This window comes from Cebus imitator, unplaced genomic scaffold (genome assembly GCF_001604975.1).
Source record: "Cebus imitator isolate Cc_AM_T3 unplaced genomic scaffold, Cebus_imitator-1.0 Scaffold287, whole genome shotgun sequence".
Lineage (NCBI taxonomy): Eukaryota > Metazoa > Chordata > Mammalia > Primates > Cebidae > Cebus > Cebus imitator.
In genome coordinates, this window is record NW_016107602.1 from 1,052,280 (window position 1) to 1,069,389 (window position 17,110).

Sequence of the window (17,110 nt, forward strand, 5' to 3'; positions counted from 1 at the left end):
TGAGGCAGGAGAATTGCCTGAACCCAGGAGGCGGAGGTTGCGGTGAGCCGAGAGCGCGCCATTGCACTCCAGCCTGGGTAACAAGAGCGAAACTCCGTCTCAAAAAAAAAAAAAAAAAAAGAAAAAAAAGCAAAGATGCCCATTGGATAGGTTGGGAATCTAAGTTTGCTGTGTTTTGTCTTATCCTGAATTGAAAGACAGGCACAGTGTGTCTCCAGGAGACCTGAAACTCCACTCCCCTTCCTACATGCCCTTCTTATTTGGATTTCTTGCCTTTTAGGTCAAGTGCTACCTATGCTGGAAAGTCTTGAAGTACTTGATCTTTCCATGAATAGAGACATTGGTGGCAGTCTAAACAGTATTGCTCAGGGATTAAAAAGTACCTCAAATCTGAAAGTACTGAAGTTACATTCATGTGGATTGTCACAAATGAGTGTCAAAATATTGGGTGAGTTAACAATGGCTGAATTTAAGATTACATGTATAAATATATATGATATACATGTAAATATACATATTGAAAAGTAACCAGGAAATATAGCAAAATATAAACAGTGGTTGTGCTGGGGAATAAGGTTATGGGTAACTGAAATTCCCTTTAGGCTGGGTGTTGTGGTTCATGCCTGTATCCCAGCACTTTGGGAGGAGGAGGCAGGGGAATCATTTGAGATCGGGAGTTTGAGACCAGCCTGGCCAACATGGTGAAAACCTGTGTCTACTACAAATACAAAAATTAGCTGGGTGTGCTGGTACGTGAGCCTGTAATCCCAGCTACTTGGGAGGCTGTGAAATCGTTTGAACTCAGGAGGCAGAGGTTGTAATGAGCCAATATGGATGTCAGAAGAGACTCCATCTCAAAAAAAAAAAAAAATCTCCTTTATATTTTATCTATTTTCTAAATATTTTACAGAGAACACATGTTTTCATGATTATAAAAATAAGCTTTTAATATGACTGACTCTGAAAAGGACAGTCTATTTTAGGTTGAGATAAACACTGTGAAAAATTCTTTGCTGCTAAAACTACTCGGTTTTCTCTTTTGATGCTCAGTCGTAGGAACGAATTGGCACTGATGAGAAGAATGGCTTTGATGGTGTCTGCAGTTAAAACTTACTCCGCTGTAGACAGTATCCATATTAACAGAGAATAGGAAATGACATTGTGTTTTTCCCTTCAACTTACAGAGCCTGTAATATTCACTGGCATCTTGAATAAGTCTAACAATCTATGCACACTCCAATGCTCAAGTGTAATAAGAGAGGATGCTCAAGTGTAGTTGCAGGATTCATGTCAAAACTCTCAGCAATCTATGCAGATCTTAGGGAGCGTGTGTGTGAAATCATGGTCAGGTCCACAGAGGGCCAGAGGGTAGGAAGTCTACGCTTATTCGTCCTTTGGTCTTTTGTGAACACGGTGTGGTCCCTCAGCCTCCCTTGCTGCACCACTGCGCCTCTCCTGCTCCATACCTTCTTACCACCTTGCAATATGTAAGAATGGGGTTTTTCTTTCCTTTCCTTTTTTTTTTCTTTTTTCTTTCTTTTTCTTTTTTTATTGAGACGGAGTCTCGCTCTGTCGTCAGACTGGAGTGCTGTGGCGAGATCTCAGCTCACTGCAATCTCCGCCTCCTGGGTTCAAGCGATTCTCCAGCCTCAGCCTCAGCCTCCAGAGTAGCTGGGATCACAAGCGTGTGCCACCCCGCCCAGCTAATTTTTGTACTTTTAGTAGAGACAGGCTTTCACCATGTTGGCCAGGATGGTCTCCATCTCTTGACCTCATGATCTGCCCATCTCAACCTCCCAAAGGGGTGAGATTACAGGTGTGAGCCACTGTGCCTGGCAGGGGTTTTTCTTTTTTTAAGAGATGGGAGGCTGGGCGCAGTGGCTCATACTTGTAATCCCAGCACATTGGGAGGCCGAGGCAGGCAGATCACAAGGTCAGGCGTTTGAGACCAGTCTGGCCAACATAGTGAAACCCCCGTCTCTACTAAAAATATGAAAAATTAGCCGGGTGTGGTGGTGGGCACCTGTAATCCCAGCTACTTGGGAGGCTGAGACAGAAGAATCGCTTGAACCCAGGAGGTGGAGGTTACAGTGAGCCAAGATCGTGCCACTGCACTCCAGCCGGGTAATAGTGCAAGACTCGTCTCAAAAAAAAAAAAAAAGAGAGATGAGATCTCATTATGCTGCCCAGGTTGGTCTCAAATTTCTAGGCTCAAGAAATCCTCCTGTGTTGGCCTCCCAAGCAGCTGGGACTATAGGTATACTACTGTGTCCAGCTATCAGAATGGGATTCTGACTTTCTTTATAGATGTTGCTTTTAGGTACTTGAGTGAGCTAAGGAAATTAGATCTTTCCTGCAATAAGGATCTAGGTGGAGGTTTTGAAGACTCACTGGCTCAGGTGGTCATGCTAAAGCATCTGGAAGTCCTAGATCTTCACCAGTGCTCACTAACAGCCGATGACGTGATGTCACTGAGTAAGTATATATTGTACAGCAAAGAAAGACTTTTGGAATCTTGGCCTATATTTGGAAACTTGGAAATTTCAATATGTACACTTAAATTTACTTTTTATGTAGTGATTGGAAAGATCACTTCATAAAAGTTCTGTGAATGCCCCAACATAGTATTTGGCAGGTATTAAATGCCCAATAAATGTTAGTGAATCTCAATTGCTCCTATCCATGTCTGCAAATGATAGATTTGGCACTTAGGGAAAATTTTGAATTTATGTTGCTGTTTAGAAATAAATCTCGGCCAGGCGTGGTGTTTGACGCCTATAATCCCAGCACTTTGGGAGCCCGAGGCGGGCGGATCACGAGGTCTAGAGTTTGAGACCAGCCTGAACAACATGGTGAAACCCCATCTCTACCAAAAATTAAAATATTAGCTGGGCGTGGTGGCCCGCGCCTGTAATCCCAGCTACTCAGGAGGCTGAGGCAGGAGAATAGTTTGAACCCAGGAGGTGGAAGTTGCAGTGAGCCGAGATTGCGCCACTGCATTCCAGCCTGGGTGACAGAGTGAGACTCTGTCTTAAAAAAATAATAAATAGCCGGGCGCGGTAGCTCAAGCCTGTAATCCCAGCACTTTGGGAGGCTGAGGCGGGTGGATCACGAGGTCAAGAGATCAAGACCATCCTGGTCAACATGGTGAAACCCCGTCTCTACTAAAACTACAAAAAATTAGCTGGGCATGGTGGCGCGTGCCTGTAATCCCAGCTACTCAGGAGGCTGAGGCAGGAGAATTGCCTGAACCCAGGAGGCGGAGGTTGCGGTGAGCCGAGATCGCGCCATTGCACTCCAGCCTGGGTAACAAGAGCGAAACTCTGTCTCAAAATAAATAAATAAATAAATAAATAAATACATAAATCTCTTAGTGTCACAAAGTTGATTGATTACCAACAGGTTACATATCTGTAACCAAATGCTAACACAAAGCGTATTAAGGCTCTCCGAATAACAAGTGATGTGAAGCCACTCAGATACAAGCAAAGTTACAGAAAAAGAGTCAGTGGGGTGGTACATGATGGCTACACATTATAGCTTTAGGAAGCTACCCTTATTTTCCTACTGCAAACACAGTTCTGTAATTACAACATGTAATCTAGAAATGCAATTTCCCACAACAAACAGAGCAAGCATAGCCTTGAGATTAAGGGTTTTATCCCATCTGTGGCCACAGTAAGCCTTCAGTGTACATCCAGATTCTGACCATGGCTCACCATCTAGACCTCTACTACCCTGGTCCAGGTCACAGTTGTCTCATGCTTAGATTATTACGAGAGTCTCCCTGTCCTCTCTCACTCTGACTTCATTCACTCTCCTCCCTTCCCCCTCACTGACTCTACCGCGGTCACTGCCCTTGCTGATTCTCAGACATGCCAGCCTGCTCTGGCCTTGGGCCCATGCTCTCTCTCCAGGTCATGGGCAATTCCAGGCTAGAGGTGTCTCGTTTAGTATCTCCCCACTGCTGAAGCACAGGCACCTGTACATGGTGGCACCAAGTAAGTGCATGTTGAATATGTGAATGAATGAATGAGGTCACAGTGAGAATAAAAATACGTTTTTGGTTGTTTATAGTATAATTTCGGGAGGAAGACAGCAAAATAGGTTTCTGGGTCTAACGTCTATCTTTTTAAACCTGCTAAAGTATCTCTCAGACTCTTATCTCTCAGTTTTGGAAAATGAGAAGAGTTCAAGCCTTTCATGAAGATTTTAAAGTGACAAAATAATCCCTTTTTGAGCTCTGCATGGAGCCTTATGGGTTCTTATCATCCCCTTTACTTATCATAGCCCGAGCTTCATACCTAGGAAGACATTCATGAGTTATCGGTCCACCAGATTCCCTTGGTACAACTAAATAACATGAATACCACATCTCATTTTGTTATTCAGTGCTGGAGGACCTCAATTGTTCCCACTGGTATGACAGAGGACTAAGCTTCCCTTATCTGGGTCTTAGGTTCACAGCTACCGACATGGGTGAAAGGCCCTGGGAAACTAAGAATTATTCGATAACTGTAATGAATTGCCTTGTTCTCCTGCTTAATTTTGAAAAGATTGAAATGAAAATACATCCTGCTTTACGCTTTATGATGCTAAATAACTGAACATTGCTTTATCCGATCATTGTAAATTCCTCCAAAGAAATGGAAGTACAGATCCTTTAAGCAATAGCTACTGATGAATCCTCTAATGGTGTGGGGCATTGTGACAGGGGCTGCGGAAAATCCCAGCCATCAAGGAGCTTCGGTATAGCAGCGACAGGAATAAACCAATACATATCCAAACTCCATGGCGAAATACAGAGTGCTGAGCGGGTTAGAAGAGGGAGAAATAGTTATGCCTGTTGACTTGACAAGTGCCCACCTGCCTTCCCTGCCTTTCCCCTTTCTCTCCCCTCATCTCTCTTCCTCCTCCCAGAGACATTTGTACCTCTGATGTTCCAGTAGTTCTCCATTCTGGGAGTGAGGTAGTTCCTATACACACAGAGCTTGCCTTTAGTGAGAGAAGACAGAAAACAAATATATCAACAAGAAAATATCACATAATGGTGGGTGCTGTGATAGTGACCAAGGGGTTGCTTTGGTGTGGGTGGGCCTGCAAGGCTTCGAGGAGGTAAGCCAGCCTTGTAGAGATCAGCGTACTGCATTTTCTGCCTTGATAAGAGCTGGGTCTAAGGCAGGAAAAGTAGCCAAAAGATCGTGAACAAGAGGTAACTCCTAGCCAAGCCCTCAGGACAATTTACTAGAGTGCTGTTACCAATAGGTGTCTGGGCTGATTGCTTGTTTTCACTGCCTTACTGGTACTTACATTCTGAGAAAAGAATTATAATTTCAAACATTAATCGAGCAGTTAGTATGTGCCAGGCACTTGATCTTCACCAAGTCATTTTACCTTTCCAATGACCATGTGAATTAGAGAAGGCTAAGAGTTGCAGAGTTAAGAAGGCTGAGGTTCAGAGAGGTTCATTAACTTGTCCAAAATCACACAGTTCTTTAGCAGCAGATCTAAGATCTAGTTCTCTGTCTCCACAGCCTTTGCTCTTCTAGCCTGGAAAGGAGCTTGGAAGTTGGAAAGCCCACACAGAATGCTGGGAAGATGGCTGGATTGGGATGTGTAAGGGAGGGAGGACGGGATTGGGGAGAGCTGTATTGACTGACAAACTAGACAGACTGTGGGAACCCAACACCCAGAAGACTCTCTGTGAGATGGTGCCTAAAACATGTCACTGTCGATATTTTAACAGCCCAGGTCATTCCTCTACTCTCAAATCTTCAAGAATTGGATTTATCAGCCAACAAAAAGATGGGCAATTCTTCTGAAAACTTACTCAGCAGGCTCCGATTTTTACCAGCATTGAAGTCATTAGTCATCAACAACTGTGCTTTGGAGAGTGAGAGTTTTATAGCTCTCGGTAAGAGATTTACCAGATCCCTGCAGGAACCATGCATGTGAGAAGGAGACCTCTTTTTTCTCTGTGTTTCATTCTGAGGCTCAGCCAAAGTTGTGAAGTACTAATTTGTCTTCTTTTCGGGACATACTTCTTAAAAATGACCTTCTGAAAGTCCACAAAAATGATTCTGGTATAGTCAGCGTTTTTGTTGTGTTTTGAGACAGTATCACCCAAGCTGGAGTGCAGTGGCGTGATCTTGGGTCACTGCAACCTCTGCTTCCCAGGTCTAAACGATTCTCCTACCTCAGCCTCCCCAGTAGCTGGGATTACAGGTGCATGTCACCATGCCTGGCTAATTTTTGTATTTTTAGTAGAGATGGGATTTCACCATGTGATTTCACCATGTTGTCCAGTCGGGTCTCAAACTCCTGACTTTAAGTGATGCACCCTCCTGGGCCTCCCACAGTGCTGGGGTTGTAGGTGTGAGCCACCACGCCTGCCCATGGTATGTGCAGATTTAACATTTAAAATTTAAAGTGTGTATAACCAACCTGGGTCATCCAGATCCATGGTAACTTGTAATTTTGCGGAGGTGTCAGTATGAGTTGGGATTGCTGGGGATCCGATGGGAAAGTGAGGCATTTACTTGAGTATGAGGCTAGCTGACTGCCAAGCAGTTACTCCGCACAGGATTTATGTGCTCCCTCGGGAATCTGGGTATGCCTAAGGTCACAGATATGTCCCAACCTACGTCAGGGACCTACTGAATCTGAAAGTTCTGCCCATTTGGTGACAACTGCAGTGTCAGCAAGTAAAGAGGGGTGGTGTTGGAGACCCTGGCACTGTGTATACAAACTGCTGGTTCCCTGGGTGATCGATTTGGAAAAGTGCTACCAAGTCTCTTTGTTTCAAAATATCTTCCTTTACTTGCTGACATTACACTTGTCACCAAATGGGCAGAACGTAACAACTGACATTTATTGAGGATATCCTGAGTGCCAGCCCCCTTTCCAAGTGCTTTACATGCATTACCCAATTTAATTCTTACAACTATATAAGGCATGCGCCGTTGTTCCACTTTATATTTTGCAGACAAGGAAACTGAAACACAGAAATGTTAAGTACATGAGATAACCCAAGGTCATAAGAGCCAGAGCCAGGATTTGATTTCAGGCAGTCTCATTCCAGATGTTTTAGAACCAGAAAATGTACCAAACTCTTCCCCACAGAATAACCGTAATCAGTTTTAGGAAGCTCACAGGCAGCCCTTCAAGCATACATATAGACTGTCTACAGGTGGGTCCACGGATCCTAAAACAGCAGGGCTGAAGGCTACATATCCTGGGACTTTTCCCCATCCACACATGTGGATAATGAGATGAATGATGCTGAGGGAGCCCTGGGAGCAGGGCATGGTGAGGACAAAGTCTATAGGAGCTGAACAAAAAAAATGGGCTGAACAAAACTCTCAGGCTGAACAAAATACTCAGGCTGAAAAAGAGGGCGAGGATGCCCTAAATAAGGCCAGGCATGGTGGCTCACACCTGTAATCCCAACACTTTGGGAGGCCAAGGCAGGTGGATCCCCTGAAGTCGGGAGTTTGAGACCAGCCTGGCCAACATGGTGAAACCCTGTTTAAAAAAAAAATACAGCTATGCACAGTGGCAGGTGCCTGTAATCCCAGCTACTCAGGAGGCTGAGGCAGGAGAATTGCCTGAACCCAGGAGGCGGAGGTTGTGATGAGCCGAGATCGCGCCATTGCACTCCAGCCTGGGTAACATGAGTGAAACTCCGTCTCAAAAAAAAAATAATAGCCCTTGTCTGGTTGACAGTACAATTCATTTTTAAGGAAGTGCCAACTGATAAAAAACACTTGTGAGAGGGTGAGAGAGAAGGACTCCATTTTCAGCATTATCCAGGAAGCACCCAAATCCAACAACTCCAGTCACGTGTATGGGTGCAAAAAAGAGTTAACATAGCAGGGTTGACACTGCTATCTGCTGTCAACCAGAAAGTCTGGCCCTTAGCTGATGGCCCAGAACTTGGAATTTGGGGGTGTTCATACCATTTCCTAACAGACAAGGGTAGTTTACTGTGCCTAACCTCTTTGCACGAACAACATGGTTTCTGTTGAACGTGAGCTTTTCTTTTGTGAGCATGGAATTTTGGTATATGCTGAGCAGAGGGTACCTAGATGACTGACCCCTAGTAAAGAACTCTGAACTTGGGGGCCGGGCACGGTGGCTCATGCCTATAATCCCAGCACTTTGGGAGGCCAAGGTGGGTGGACCATGAGGTCGAGAGATCGAGACCATCCTGGTCAACAAGGTGAAACCCCGTCTCTACTAAAAATACAAAAAAAATTAGCTGGGCATGGTGGTGTGAGCCTGTAGTCCCAGCTACTCAGGAGGCTGAGGTAGGAGAATTGCTTGAACTCAGAAGGCAGAGGTTGCGGTGAACCGAGATCGTGCCATTGCACTCCAGCCTGGGTAACAAGAGCGAAACTCCATCTCCAAAAAAAAAGAAAAGAAAAAGGCCGGGCGCGGTGGCTCAAGCCTGTAATCCCAGCACTTTGGGAGGCCGAGGCGGGTGGATCACGAGGTCAAGAGATCGAGACCATCCTGGTCAACATGGTGAAACCCCGTCTCTACTAAAAATACAAAAAATTAGCTGGGCATGGTGGCACGTGCCTGTAATCCCAGCTACTCAGGAGGCTGAGGCAGGAGAATTGCCTGAACCCAGGAGGCGGAGGTTGCGGTGAGCCGAGATCGCGCCATTGCACTCCAGCCTGGGTAACAAGAGCGAAACTCCATCTCCAAAAAAAAAGAAAGAAAAAGGCCGGGCGCGGTGGCTCAAGCCTGTAATCCCAGCACTTTGGGAGGCCGAGGCGGGTGGATCACGAGGTCAAGAGATCGAGACCATCCTGGTCAACATGGTGAAACCCCGTCTCTACTAAAAATACAAAAAATTAGCTGGGCATGGTGGCACGTGCCTGTAGTCCCAGCTACTCAGGAGGCTGAGGCAGGAGAATTGCCTGAACCCAGGAGGCGGAGGTTGCGGTGAGCCGAGATCGCGCCATTGCACTCCAGCCTGGGTAACAAGAGCGAAAACCCGCTCAAAAAAAAAAAAAAAAAAGAAAAAAAGAAAAAAGAACTCTGAACTTGGGCCAGAGGCAGTGGGTCACACCTGTAATCCCAGTACTTTGGGAGGGTCTTGCTCTGCTGCCCAGGCTGCAGTGCAGTGGTACTATCATGGCTCACTGTAGCCTCGACCTCCTGGGCTCAAGTGATCATGCCATCTCAGCCACCTCAGCCTCTCCAGTAGCTGGGTCTGCAGGAACGTGCCACCACACCTGGCTAATTTTTGCACTTTTGGTAGAGATGGAGTTTTACCATGTTGCCAAGGCTGGGAAAACATTTTTTTAAGGAATTAATGGTCATTAGAAGGCACAGGTCTTTCTAGCTGCACAATCAATGAATCATGATCAACTAGGTATTACACTAAATTATATCATCTGAAATAAATCTACAATTCAATTTGAATTAAATAAATGAAATAAATATATATTTCCCTACATCACTTTTAGAAGAAAAAGTTCCATTTCTCCTTAATGTAGATCTCTGTACTATGAGTAAGGGATATTCTTACTAGATATTATAAAAGAATATATATTTTCCCCTTGAACACATTATTCTCTAGAAAGAAGACAGAATAGTTAAGTGCAATTAACTTGGGAATAAGATATTCTAGTTAATTTTAACTTTGGAGGGCAACTGAAAATTAAGCAGAAAATCTTTTACTTTTCTTTAAAAATATTTCCAAAATATATTAGTTGCCTTCCTTGCCTGCAATAATTGCTGTGAAGTAAACAAAAATATGTTTTGGTATTTCAGACCCTTAGGGAGGGTTGGCCCATCTGAATCTCAGCAATGACTGTGCAGTGGAATATGTACCAACCAGGACACATTCTGGAAACCTTGACTAGCTGTCCAAGCACTTTGCGTTTCTCTCCTTCCAACATGCAAAGTGAAGGAAAGAAACCCCAGTTGGACAGTGAATTCCAATTTATCAAGTTTTTGTTTGCTAAAGTTTCCAATATTCCTTCAAATAAAAACAGACAACATACATTGACGCCATGAATTGAAGGCAGCAGAAAATGGTCTTTACAACTTTCTCAACTGCAGTTATACTAATATGTTGGCCTAGACCAGTTTCTTCAAATCCAAAGCAAGCTTACAATCTCTAAGAAAACCTAAAGTACTGCTGTTCTTATCATTATCACTTTTAGCTGAAGCCTCCGTTCACCTCTCTGCTCTAGAAGTATTCAACCTTTCTTGGAACAAGTGTGTTGGTGGCAACTTGAAGCTGCTTCTGGAAACACTAAAGCTTTCCACGTCTCTTCAAGTGCTGAGGCTGAGCAGCTGTTCCCTAGTGACAGAGGACGTGGCTCTCCTGGGTGTGTATCTACTTGTTCCCAAGCGGTCTTGGCACACAGAACAGAGGGTACCACCCCTGCAAAGCATGGAGTGGGGAGGTTGGGGAGGCCTGAGACCTAGGGTGAAGCCTTCTATGCAGATTCCCTTCTCCCCAGTATCTGCTGAGAGGTTTAATTAGAATGAGCAAAGGCAATTCTAAAACCATATGGCAGTGGAAGATGTTTCATAAAAGGATATGGATATAGATAGTGGGGAGGTTCCTGAAAGGCAAACAGCTCCGTTCCACACCTCCCCGGTCCATGAGTGTTCCCACTTCAGTCATCTGCATTTCGCCCCATCAGCATGGTTCCTGTACTACTACTTAACTTTTCCTTTAAATTGACTCTAATTTAAATGCTTTTATTTAAACAGGAAACTGATTATCGCTGTAACTGAAATACAGACGTCATTTCCTATAGACATTAGACTGCTGATGGCTTTGATTAGAGGCTCCTTCTCTCTATTAGAAAAAGATGAGAGAGGTTTTAGACATACGGTAGCACCAATCTGACACTTTTTCCACGTCAGTCTAGAGAGATGGAAAGATAATTGAATAAGGAATAACTTTTGCACTGTGGGATTTCAGTGAAAATATTCCAAATATTCCCTAAAATCATTCTATGTGTCCACTTCCCATTATAAAACAATGAATCAGAAAGTACTATCTTTGTCTCCCAGCTAGGCTTGTCCTCTCACCTCAACCACTATTCAGCCATCAGCTGCCAGAATTCCAAAGCAGTGAGCACGTCTCCAAATAAAGGGCCAGAACAGTCACTCCAGGTAGTTGTGTCTGTATTCTCAGTGTATATACCAGTCAGTTTTGCTATGACATGACACATGGGCCTAAAAATTATGTATTATGCAAGAATGATGCTGTAATAACCACAGGACTTACGGTTGGAGGCACCACACAAACACTTCATCAGTGGCATATTTTAAGAAACAGAAGCTATGAAAAATAGTAATATAGTTTTACATATTAAATAGTTAAGAAATACGCCAGTATTACACTTTCCCCTGAGAAAGACCTGAAGTTTGTAGAAGTGGCCTGTCCAGAAATTCAAGACTGCAGTGAGTTATAATTGCCCCACTGCACTCCAGCCTGGGTGATAGAGCAAGACCCTGTCTCAAGAAAAACCAACCAAACAAAAAGAACATGCATATAACTGAAATGTGGCATTTCTGGATTGGATCCTGGAAAAGAAAAAGAATAGGCACAGAAAAATGGTGAAATCAGAAGAAAATTTATATAGTTTAGTTTCACTGTATAACCTCAGAATATTATTTGATGGGCATGTAATATCTATTTGAAAACATAAAATTTAGCTTTTTTTTTTTTTTTTTTTTAAAAAGTGTCCTTTTAAAAAAAAAGAAGATTATTTACAAATGGTCCTTAGTTAAAGCCGATGAGCCACCACTCTTTACATTTAATTAGAGAAAGTCTGTAGGAAGAGCTGGGACTCCAGTGGAGCAGACAGCAAGAACTTGACAAAAATATATATATATTGGGTTGGGATTTGGAAAAAGAAATAAAAAAGCTTGTACATGGGATGTATAGACAGGAAATCTGTTATTAATTTCAGATGTCCTGAATGAAGCTGCTAATAACAAATCATTACTAATTACTAATCGTGTCATTCCTAGTCCGGAGATAGTGTTATGGGAAATGGGAATAGCCATGGCCGGCAGTATTCTTGCATGTTAGCATTTAGAATGATTTTCTTTTCTAGCATCGGTTATACAGACAGGTCATCTGGCCAAACTGCGAAAGCTGGACCTGAGCTATAATGACAGCATCTGTGATGCAGGGTGGACCATGTTCTGCCAAAAGGTGCAGTTCCTCAAAGAGCTAAGCGAGCTGGATATTAGCCTTCGACCATCAAATTTTCGAGATTGTGGACAATGGTTTAGACACTTGTTATGCACTGTGACCAAACTTCCTCAGATCACTGAGATAGGAATGAAACGATGGATTCTTCCAGCTTCGCAGGAGGAGGAACTAGAATGGTTTGACCAAGACAGAAAAAGAAGCATTCACTTTGACCATGGTGGGTTTCAGTAAGCTGATTTCCCATTGTCCTACTAAGCTACAAATCATTCTCCAAAGGAAAAGAACATGAACAAATTGCAGTGTCATCAACTGAATATCAACTTCGGAGCCGTTTAATGGGACTTCTATTAAAGAGCTTTGTAGATCTATGTATATAATATCTAATGTGAACATGCCATTATTCTCTGTCTTATGATACAAAAATGGCATTTTTCAATAGATTTGTTTTGGATATATAATTAGTTCCTTTACTGTTTAGAAGCCTTGCAAAAAGTGTTTAGATTCTGGTACTGCAACCGTTTTTCTCTTGCCCAGAAATGTTTTGCCTTCTCTTTTCCTACAAGTTAAGTGTTCTAAATATAAGTGTGTGTGTGTGTGTGTGTGTGTAATTCTAACGTGAAATAGTTAATTACACTAGCTAATAGTTTCATGTATCATTACTGTTATTGTATGTATCATAATGTGGTCTATGTAGGTTTTTATCTGAAAGCGTCCCTTCTATGGTTTATTATTTTATGTTCCAGTGCATTTTATTTCAGATATAAACCATGGACAGTAATGATAGTCACTGACTTATAAATCTTAGTAAAAAGTAGTTAAAAATTTAAAACTCAGTGTGAAAAATACGTCTTGTTAGAAGAAATTAAAACCTTTAATGTTTAAAAAGACAAACTGTTTACATATTGCCTCTAGGCATTTCTTTGAAATGGAATTTGCCTCATCAAACTTCTTTAGTTCATTAATGACAGTTTCTGTGTTGCTCTAAACTGAAATTTTTGATTTTCTTTTGCTATAGCATGAATGTCATTGCATGGCAGAGATGTTTGTCTACACATTTCTATTCTGACATGCTGTACTCAAATTATGTTTTGCTTTCTTCTTACTACACTAATAATTAGTATTGTAATCACTGCCTGAAAGACATGCAAATTTAAAATCAACACTACTCCAAATTTAAAAGTGTTCAGGATGAGGAAGTTTTGAATGCTATAAAAGGGAATACTTTGGACTGCATGATATAAAAGAATACCATGAATTCCCTGGGCGCTCCCATGATTTCCATGAGTATCTATGCAGATGCAAAACCTATGCATGAATGTTCCCTGGCAGCTTTGTTAATAATAGCAAAAAGACTGGAAACAATGAGTAAAATGTTAAACAAGCTGTGGGACTATGCAGTACTCCTCAGTCACAGAAGGGAACAAACCACTGATACATGCCACCATTTGGATAGACTTCAAGTGGATCATGCTGAATAAAAAAGCCAATCTGAGTTGCACACTGTGCATTTCCATTTATGTGACATTCTCAAAATGACAACATGATGGAGATGGAGAACAGGTTAGGAATAGGGAGAGGAGTAGGCAGTAGGTATGGCTACAGAGGAATAGCACAAGGGAAACTTGTGCCAATGGAGCAATTCTGTGTCTTGATTGTGATGGTGGTTACACAAAGCTCTACGTGACAAAATTAGGATTATACAGACACACACATATACACAAATGAGTGCACTGTTGATTGTACCAATGTCAGTTTTCTGGTTTTGTTATTGTGCTACAGTTATGCAAGAGGTCAGCATTGAGGGAGGCTGAGCAAGTCCTGGACCTACCTAAGCATTTCTTTAGAACTTCCTGTGAATCTATAATTATTTCACAATAAAAGTTTCAAAAGTAGGCAGGATGGTGTGGTGGCTTATGCCTGTAATCCCAGCACTTTGGGAAACCAAGGTGGGCAGGTCAGTTGAGGTCAGGAGTCCAAGACCAGCTTGGCCAACATGGTGAAACCCCATCTCTACCAAAAAAATATAAAAATGAGCCAGGCATGGTGGCGTATGCCTGTAGTCCTAGCTACTCGGGAGGCTGAGGCACAAGAATTGCTGGAACCTGGGAAGCGGAAGTTGCAGTGACCCAAGATTGCACCACTGTACTCCAGCCTGGCAAGAGTGAGATCCTGTCTTAAAAGAAATAAAAAATAAATAAACATAGGAAAATAGTATAATGAACCCTCGTGTACTCATCAGCTTATTCTATAGTTATCAATGTATGGCCAATCTTGTTTCACTTGTATTCCTACCCACTTTCCCCTCCCCATCCCATATTATTTAGAAGCAATTCCAAGGTGTCATACCATTTTATCCGTAAACATTTCAGTCAAAGTAAAAATCATTTATTTGGCCAGGCGTGGTGGCTCACGCCTGTAATCCAAGAACTTTGGAGGCCAAGGTGGGAGAATCATCTGAGGTCGTGAGTTCAAGACCAGCCTGACCAACATGGAGAAACCCCGTCTGTATAAAAAAAATTAAAAAAAAATTTTTTTAAATCATTAATTTTTACACATAAACATAATGTTATGAATAATTTTAATGTAGTAGGCATCTAATTGCTAGATATTTTGCCTTAATCCATCAAGGTTCATTACCCCAATTTATCAATTTTTAGGATTATTTCTTATTTTTCTTTCCTGGTATTTCTTTTACATCCTTCTTTCCTTTCTTATCTTTTGGAGATGCCTTTCCTTTCTTTCGTGCTTTTATTAGTTCACTGAATTTCCCAAATCCTTTCCGTACCATTGTTCCACGCCACCACGCCTGAATCTGAAAACAAGATAAACCCAAATTCAGCATCGGCTGGTATCATGATGAACGGGAGATTGTTAAATCTCTTTTTTCTGATAGGTGGTCTTGAAGATGTAGACAATGGGATGTGATTAGAACTCTAAATTTTATTTTCTATTTTTCTCAACCAGCCAGGCATTCAGGCAAATTTTTTAAAAATGCATTTATTGCTTTTATGTGCCAGGTCCTGAAACGTTCTAGACTTTTGGGCAAGAGCTGTGAAATAACTGCCTCAACTTTATGGAGCTCACATTTCAGTGAGAGAAGAGGCAGTAAGAAATAAACATATGAATGTTTAATTTGACAGACGGTGATGAGTGCTACAGAGAGCGACCGTGCATGGTGAGGGCATCTGAGTGCTCTTCCCTGCCTTGCAGCTCCTTACTGGGCTGTCTGTGCTCCTGCCTAAAGCCACCCCTCACTTGTTCCCTCGATCCCATCCCCTCCTACCTGCCCAGCAACACCCCTCCACTAGTAGTAGACTCATCCAGTGGCTCCCCATTTCTCTCAGAATAAAAGCCAAAGTCCTTATATGGCTTACAAGGCCCTCTCTGATCTGCCTCCCCAAACCTGACCCCCCTAACCTCTTAACTCCTCTTTCCCTGGCTCACTCTGCTCCAGCTGTGCGGGCTTCCTCCCTGCTCAGACACACGGGCACAGTTCTAACTCAGAGCCTGTACATTCGCTGCTTCCTTTGCCTGGAACTCTTCTCAGTATTCAGATGGCTCCACTGCTTCAAGGGTTTCCTCAATTGTCATTGCTGTGGACTAAACTGTGTTGCCCCAGATTCGTATGTTGAAGCCCTAATCCCCAGTGTGATGGAATTTGGAGAAGGGGCTATGGGGAGATAATTAGATTTAGATGAGGTCATGAGGGTGGGGCCCTCATGATGAGAACAGTGGCCTTATAAGGAGAGACATCAGAGAGCTATCACTCTCTAGTGAAATATCTCTCTCACTCTCCCTCTCTGCCGTATGAAGACACGGGAGAAGGGAGCTTCTACAAGCCAGGAAGAGAGCCTTCACCAGAATCCAATCATGCTGATACTCTGACCTCAGACTTCCAGCCTCCAGAACTGTGAGAAAATACATTTCTGTTGTTTAAGCCACCTGTTCTATGGTATTTTGTTGTGGTAGCCTAAGCTAAGACTGTCATCTTTTCAATGAGGCCAACTCTGACAATCTTATTTAAATCAATTACTTCCCCACCTCCACACACTACAGGCAATTTCAGTTCCCCTTAGGCTGATTTTTTTTTTTTTTAATTTAACAATAGCACTCTTTAACATAGTATTTAATTTTACATTTTATGGTTCATGCTTTTATTTTCCTCCTACTAGATTTTAAGTGCTGTGAGGACATAAATATTTGTTTTGTTCACTGATGTATCTCTATGCTTAGAACAGTGTCTGGTACATAGTAGAAGCTCAATAAATGTTTGTTGAATGAATGAACAAATGAAAGAGGTGGATGAGGTTATGCTGTTTCATATAAGGTGGATCAAGGAAGGGCCCTCTGATAAGAGGCCATTCAAGCAGAGATGGAATGAAGTGAGGGCCAGAATCTTGCCCATATCTGGGGGAAGCATCTCTGGGCACAGGGAAGAACCAGTGTTAAGGCCCTGAGCCAGAGCACACTTGGTCCTTGGAAGAACACCTGTGATCTCCTTGTGACTGAAGCCCAGTGAGAGTGGGAAAGATGAGATGGGGAGTGAAAACAGCAGACCAACCAGGATCCAGGGAATAGCACTGCTCTCTAGGGGCATTTTGGAAATTTATGGAGCTTTTTGTGGTCTTAAGGTTTAGCAGTCTTTAATGTGTGGCCTGTACCCTGGTCTACGAAGCCTTTCCAACGGTGTGCAGGCATGGATAAGTTGAAGACAGCTCATTTCCTGAGCTGTATCCCTTCCTAAAGTCATCCCGAGAACATAACTGTGGATCCCCCATGCCACTTGCCCCTCTGGTGCTCCACAGAGGGAGGGTATGCCTTGCACCCACCTGAATACCTGAATCTTACTGTGGTGCATTGCCCTGGCCTCAAAAAATCTTTAGGACACACACACACACACACACACACACA

General features: G+C 42.9%; 2 protein-coding genes across 3 annotated transcripts in view; one reads left to right on the forward strand and one right to left on the reverse strand.

Annotated features, from left to right (window-relative positions):
• LRRC31 (leucine rich repeat containing 31) overlaps positions 1 to 13,694 on the forward strand; it is a 27,344-nt gene extending 13,650 nt beyond the window's left edge. For both annotated transcript variants that reach the window (XM_017501979.2, XM_037729030.1), the window contains 5 exons: positions 281 to 448; positions 2,308 to 2,475; positions 5,747 to 5,914; positions 10,182 to 10,349; positions 12,099 to 13,694. In XM_017501979.2, the coding sequence (XP_017357468.2) occupies positions 281 to 448; positions 2,308 to 2,475; positions 5,747 to 5,914; positions 10,182 to 10,349; positions 12,099 to 12,430 (1,004 nt within the window). In that variant the 3' untranslated portion in view covers positions 12,431 to 13,694. The remainder of the gene's footprint in view (positions 1 to 280; positions 449 to 2,307; positions 2,476 to 5,746; positions 5,915 to 10,181; positions 10,350 to 12,098) is intronic.
• Positions 13,695 to 14,737: 1,043 nt separating this feature from the next.
• The window catches only part of LRRIQ4 (leucine rich repeats and IQ motif containing 4), a 12,603-nt gene continuing 10,230 nt past the window's right edge, over positions 14,738 to 17,110 (reverse strand). Inside the window, exon 5 of the mRNA XM_017501983.2 lies at positions 14,738 to 15,011. Within this exon, the coding sequence (XP_017357472.1) occupies positions 14,859 to 15,011 (153 nt within the window). The 3' untranslated portion in view covers positions 14,738 to 14,858. The remainder of the gene's footprint in view (positions 15,012 to 17,110) is intronic.